General features: G+C 40.8%; 1 protein-coding gene across 1 annotated transcript; it reads left to right on the top strand.

Annotated features, from left to right (window-relative positions):
* The first annotated feature begins 2,979 nt into the window (after positions 1-2,979).
* Positions 2,980-6,394, top strand: nsrp1 (nuclear speckle splicing regulatory protein 1). Its single transcript, XM_062537017.1, has 7 exons — positions 2,980-3,058; positions 3,688-3,775; positions 4,004-4,060; positions 4,158-4,286; positions 4,562-4,769; positions 5,011-5,113; positions 5,423-6,394. The coding sequence occupies exons 1-7, from the start codon at positions 3,039-3,041 to the stop codon at positions 6,186-6,188; spliced, it is 1,371 nt and encodes a 456-aa protein (XP_062393001.1). The 5' UTR covers positions 2,980-3,038; the 3' UTR covers positions 6,189-6,394.
* The last annotated feature ends 147 nt before the right edge of the window (positions 6,395-6,541 follow it).

Raw genomic sequence — 6,541 nt, forward strand, 5'->3', positions numbered from 1 at the left:
TACTGACACTGTACAGTGTTAGGTAGATGGGCTACAAAATATTATCTTTTATCATCTATAAAAATAAACTGCAGTGCTTAGAGCTTTTTACATTTTAAGAGGTTCGTTCTAGTAGTGAACAATGCTGGTGCTCTTTAGTATGAATTACACCCCCCAAATAACGCAAGAAAACTGATCGTTCCATCAAAGTCTCAAGTAGCCCTAAGAGGCCAATATTGGTTACTTGACACCTATGTGCAACAATTTGCATACTGATTTTTTGTTGGAACAGATGATGTAGCTTCACTTGCCACAATGTATTCTGCCCCTTGTAGAACAGTAAAAAATAGTTGTTGATATTATCTCAGTTTGTAGCCAGATGTAATTATAAATTGTCTGTAAATATCTCCGAAATATTTATGTTTTCTTTTCATGGTTCCCAAAGACTGCTCTGCACCCAAAGTTTGCAGATGACTGATCATTTTGAGCAGCTGTGGAGATGTGATAGCAGATCAAGTGTGAACTCCTCTACTTCTCTATTTCTCCCTCTAATTTGCTCTTCTTAATTATAGTTAGGCCTATACTATATTATAGAATGCCTTTATCCCGTGGGAAATACATCAGTAGCTTCTAACACACTCAAAGACACATAGAACATGAAAAACACTTGAAGTACTCTGGAATACAACTGAGATAGTCTATCCAACAAGTTATGGATTTCAGGCAGGGAACTGACACTGTGGGTGCCTCTCAACATATCTCCTTGATCCTCGATGCTCGATCCTCGAGGGGCATTCCCACTGATCTATAACTAACACTGGATAGACTATCCCATTGTTGCCGCCCCATCATTCTTTATGTAGATAAGTGAGGATCGAGGCCCGAGGAGCGAGGGAGGACGTATAAAAGCCCAAATGAGAGGCACCCTGTGATGCATGGTGCATAAGTGGAAGTGATGCAGTCAGATGCCATAGTAGAGGGTGTGGAGGTAGTCATAGTGGTACAATAAGAGGTGGGCAAACTATGAATTCTGATCACAGTGAGGTGGACTGCATCATGCAGTGTCACATTTCTAACTAGTCCAGTAGTATCCAGGCATCAGTGGGTCTTGACTCCACATTGAGCCCACATTGGCCTCCTAAAGTAAGGTGGCCAGGTGTCCGACACCAAATTCGGGGACATAATCCCAAAAATGTGGAAAAAACAGGGACATTTTCAGTTTGACCATCAATTTGACTGAAATACACGTTTTATATTAAAAACTTAGTTTTTCTGTATTTTCCCGGGGACAGGAAACCAAAAACAGGGACTGTCCCCTGAAACCGAGGACGTCTGGTCACCTATATCCTTAAGTCCACTGTCATCTGTTTGGTCTGGGAAGTGTTCATCTGCTGATGATTTGCTCTGTACCATTTCACAAAGTGTTCCACCAGGCTCCTGCATCCACCCCCATCAGAAAGGCCATTATAAAGTCACTTGCTGCTTTCTGGTGTCCTCAAGAATACAACAGTTCTGAGACACAAATCGACTTTGTCAGATGTTCCATGCATGTCCTGCAGCAAGGCCATGCATGTCCTGCAGCAAGGTAAATGTATAGTAAGGGGTAATATCCAATACCCAATCTGTGGTAATCTCCAGTTTTCCCTACTTGTTCTACACATCAAATGTAAGACACATGTGATAGATGTGCCAGTATGCAAGATATGTGGAAAAGATAGAAAGAGGGGAGATATTTATGGGAAAATAATGGGCTGCATGGGTCGCTTAACAAAAATGTTGGATACCTTTGCATACTACACGTAAAAGAGAGCAATTTACTACACAGTCCAAACAATAGGTGCTCGTGCGCTGCTATGATCACGAAATGCTGAAAGTCACTGTGACTTTTTAAATAGAGAAAATACATAATTTGTCAATCTTTTTTTTTTTATTTTTTTTTTTTTATTAGTAATTCTGCATGTACAGTACACATGGCTCAAACTTATACATACGAAATCCATGTACAATATTATAGGTGCAATAAACATTCAGAACAAACAAAACAAGAAAGGAAAAAAAAAACACAAATACATACTAGGGCTTGGAAAGTAAATCAGATTCTGTTACTCTGTTCCAGAGTTGCATAGCATTCTTAGAATTCATAACTTTCAGGGCTTTTGAGTAAGAAAGGAAATGATTGTGAAACCCACTAAAAGTGGGCTTCACTTTTAAATATTTACATTTATGTATAAAAAATTTACACAGGATGACAATTACATTGACCAGGAGATCATCATTATCATTGATCATAGAGAGTCCGTATATAATGTCATTTGAGTCAAAGCTACTTAACATACAACATTTAGGAAGAAGCCAGTTATGAAGATCAAGCCACAAAGACTCAACATGAATACAGTGGACAAACAGGTGTTCAACAGTTTCTAGCTCATCACAAAACACACAATTATCAGTCTCTATCCCAAAGCGCCTTTGGATAAATTCGTTGGAGGGGTATATACCATTCAAAGTTTTAAAATGTAACTCTTTGGCTTTAGGGATTATTGGATACTTCAAGTATTTGGTTCGCAAGACCTGTATACGATGCTTTGTGAAAAAATTTGAAATGGAGTTTCTATATGTTAACACAGGATAAGAAAGGCTATTAAATATTTCTCTTAGAGATTTGTTGGGGAACCTAGACTCCTTAAAGGCACAACCTCCAACAGAGAGTTGTGGTAGGGAGGGGCAAATAGTAGGATCTGATATAATCCCTCTTATCAATCCTAAAATGGAATCAGGAATGGCATCAAATACAGTTTGATACGTAACAATGTTGCATGTTAACCCATACTTCAAACAAAAGCTTGTGTACGATAAAAGACAACCATTGGAGTCAATTAAGTGCAGGACTGACCAGATGCCTTTATCTAACCAGTCCTTAATTTGTCAATCTTTGAACATAATTGGGCTCATGGTAAACGGGCCTACTCCTGATCAATAGGTGGCAGCAATGTACCCAAACTGAATTCTCCCTGGACGCCTTGTGAAATAAATGAAGAACAAAAACAAGACGGGGAAACATGGCGGCTCCTGTAAAAAAGTGAGTTTGACTATCATTCAATGTATAGAAAATTAACATTTTGATTTGTACTCTTTTGAATGGAAACTCATTGTTAAGCAAATGTATAATATATGGATCTGGCCAGCTAACAGGCTGCTCTTGCCCGCTAACTTGCAATATAGTTTGGTTGCTAGCTAGTTACGTCAGATGGCTAATAAACAGCACTAACAGCTATCACCTTGTATACACACCAACTATCCAGGCAATATACTGTGTTTTTAATGTTTCTTGTACAATGTTGTTTGTTCCACACAACTGCACTTAAAAGCATTATAGGTCATTACGTTGAAAGTCATGAATGCGCACCATAAACAAGGTAGCCTACGCCACGTTGTTTTGGATGGTCAGCCGTAAAAACGGAACATAAAAATGAATTTATCATTGCTGTGCTCACTGCGCCCCAGTGTGTGTGTGTAGCTTGTTGGTTTAACGTTACCTTTTCATACAATTTTCATGCAAACAGTTTTGTCTACCATTTCATGTGTTGTGAATGCATCGACCAGATAGTTATACCTAATCATAACTAACCTTGTACTCTCTCTCTCTCTCTCTCTCTCTCTCTCTCTCTCTCTCTCTCTCTCTCTCTCTCTCTCTCTGTTCTGTGTCAGATACGGGTTAATCCTATCCCAGAAAAAAAGCCAGGTAGCCAAAGCTCTCCCAGCATCATCTGTGTTTGGAGATGATTCTGACGAAGAGGTAATGCACTATTGAAAGTAATGCGACGTTGAAACGTTGTTAATGTTTGGTGTCTACAGCTGTCTACTATTGTAATGGATGAAAGATTGCTAATATTCTTGGGGCATGAACCATGCAGGCCATGTTTATTTGCCTTGTTATATATGACTGATAACTTTGGAACAAAGTAGCTGCTGGATGGGTGAATGAAGACCAGTCAACTGACAGCGTAAACATGTTTTTCCTCAGACATCAGTTGGACAGAGTTTGCAGAAGGAGGCCAATAAGAAGAAGATGATGAAACAGGTTAGAGGACTGTTAAGTAGATTTGTTAAATGTGACCACCTGCCCAACTACCAGTTGTGACTGAGTGTACAAAATGTTTTTGTTATTTTGTTTCTAGACCAAGCTGGAGATGCATAAAGCACTGGAGCAGGACAGTAGTGTTTACGAGTACGACAGTGTGTATGATGATATGCAGAAAGAAAGGCTTGAGAGTCATCAAAAAATCCTTGGTGGCACAGACAGGAAGGTAAGTTTGGAATTCCTGTCAGTTTTACCTACATCTATGCTACTACATGCTGTACCCCTTTTACTTAAATTGAATTTGAAGTAAAACATTTTCCATTTGTAGTTAAAATATCAGGGAAGCTCAAGCAAAATGAAAATAATTAGTGTGACTGAAATCAAGTGTCCATAGAGAATATCAAGGTATCATAACCTGTTTTTGAATCTCTTCTATCCGGTGCCTCACATTTGTGTTAAAAACATTTTTTAACTCCTTTTCTCCATCTTTTTTTCCTGCAGCCCAAGTACATAAACCAGTTAATGAAAGCAGTAGAGGAGAGGAAAAAGGAACAGGACCGTAGAGATGAGAGAAAGATCCAGAAAGAAAGGCAAGCTGAAGGGGAGAAGTTTGCAGACAAGGATGCGTACGTTACATCTGCTTACCGGCAAAAGCTCAAAGAAAGAGAGGAGGAACTGGAGCGGGAGAAGAGGCAGGAGGCGATAGAAGGTAAAAACCATGTGTTTCTTTTGAAGATGTGTAAAGTTAAGGAAACACCGGAGACTCACTTTTTGTAATGAAATGCTTCCACATATCTTGACCGTATGAAAATCGTATGTGTGCTCCTTTTTTAAAAAAATATCACAGATAAGTAGTAACAGGAAGAGGGGAGGTGTGCCAAATTATCGTTTGTTTTTTCACGTTTACCTTGACCCCAATCTGTGCTATTGTGTTTGTGTGAATGCTGTAGCTGCCTTGGATGTGAAAAAGCAAAAGGACCTTAGTGGGTTTTACCGACACCTGCTGAATCAGCAGGTTGGGGAAGAAGCTATACCCGATGGGACTACTCCCAGGTAAGCCACAGAGTTATACGGAGAATGCACACTTTAGAGCTTTAGAGCATGGTGTCGTTGCTATATTTCATAACTTGCCAATCTTATTCACCAGACATTATCAAAAATGTCCTATCTTAGTTTTAAAGACCTTTCAGTACAGTGAACTGAAACTCCATATAGAAATATTGCAATAGAGTATTGTCCAATTGAAATGGAATTTCTCTAAACTCACCCACTTCTCACCTTACAGAACCAAAGTCCTCTCTGCCATACCATGGTTAACAGTTGTTGATGTTAATCTACTGTTTATTTCATTTCTTTTCAAAGGGATGTGAAACCAAAGGTAAAAGAAGAGTCTATTACACCTCCTCCATCCCCTCCTCCTCCACGTGACGTTGACTCTGCTGACGAGGACGAGCCCAGAGACGTGAAGACCGAGTTCAACAAGTCGTCCCACAACAGTGCCCATTCCAAACGGCAGTACAGGAAACAGAGATCCCCCTCGCCCGGCAGTAGAGAAGAGGACGGCAAAGACAGGGACCGAGAGAGGAAGAGAGACAGAGAGAGGGATAGAGACAGAGAGAGGGATGACAGGCACGGTCATAGAAGGGATGAGAAGGAGCACAGGAGGGAGAAAGAAAGGGATCGAGAGAGAGATGACGATCGGAGTAGAGGAAGAAAGGAAAAGGAGAGGGAGGACAGACATGGGAGGGGTGAGCCTAGAGACAGAGAAAGAGAGAGAGATCGAGATAAGGCTAGAAATGAAGAGAGAGAGCGTGAGGGCAGAGAACAAGGGAGCCACAGGAACAAAGAGAGAGAGAAGCAACAAGAAGGCGTCAACAACAACAACAACGACAACGACAACAACAACACAGCTCAGAACGACGAAAAGGAGCGAGCGAAACCGTCAGAGAAAGAGAAGAGTGAGGAAAAGAAAAGCGAGGAGACGGCTGCAGCGAGCACCGCCCCTGAGCCCAGTAAGTTTGCGAAACGCAGCGACGACCAGACGGTCAGCTCGGCCAGGGAGAGGTACCTGGCCCGCCAGATGGCTCGGACAGCAGAGAAGTCCTACATCGAGAAGGAGGAGGACTGAGAGACGGAGGCAGAGACTCGGAACATGCATATTAAGGATGAAATGGAGGGGGTTTGGAATGGGATACTTTGTCATTCCGCTTGGTGGAATCTAGAGGTGGAAGTGACAAAGTGAGGGCGATTGTAAAAGTTGTTCTTTTTTGTTCATGTACAGAAATGTCTTTTGTGAATAAATCTTCCACTAGTTGTGAAACGTGGTTAACACTGCTCTTTGACTGATGTTTATAAGTCTTTACATTTGTACATGGTATGAATTATCCATATGCCTGCTGGCAAATTATCACCATGTAAAATTGAATAGGAGGTACAGTAGATGTCATTAGCTACAATGATCCCACTTTTTTAATCCATACT

The sequence above is a fragment of the Sardina pilchardus genome, chromosome 5 (assembly GCF_963854185.1).
Source record: "Sardina pilchardus chromosome 5, fSarPil1.1, whole genome shotgun sequence".
Lineage (NCBI taxonomy): Eukaryota > Metazoa > Chordata > Actinopteri > Clupeiformes > Clupeidae > Sardina > Sardina pilchardus.

Coding starts and splice junctions, on each gene's coding strand:
- nsrp1 (XM_062537017.1), top strand. CDS start 3,039: ATGGCGGCTCCTGTAAAAAA. Junction 4,061..4,157: donor AGAAGAAGATGATGAAACAG/GTTAGAGGACTG, acceptor TTTTGTTTCTAG/ACCAAGCTGGAGATGCATAA. Junction 4,287..4,561: donor TTGGTGGCACAGACAGGAAG/GTAAGTTTGGAA, acceptor TTTTTCCTGCAG/CCCAAGTACATAAACCAGTT.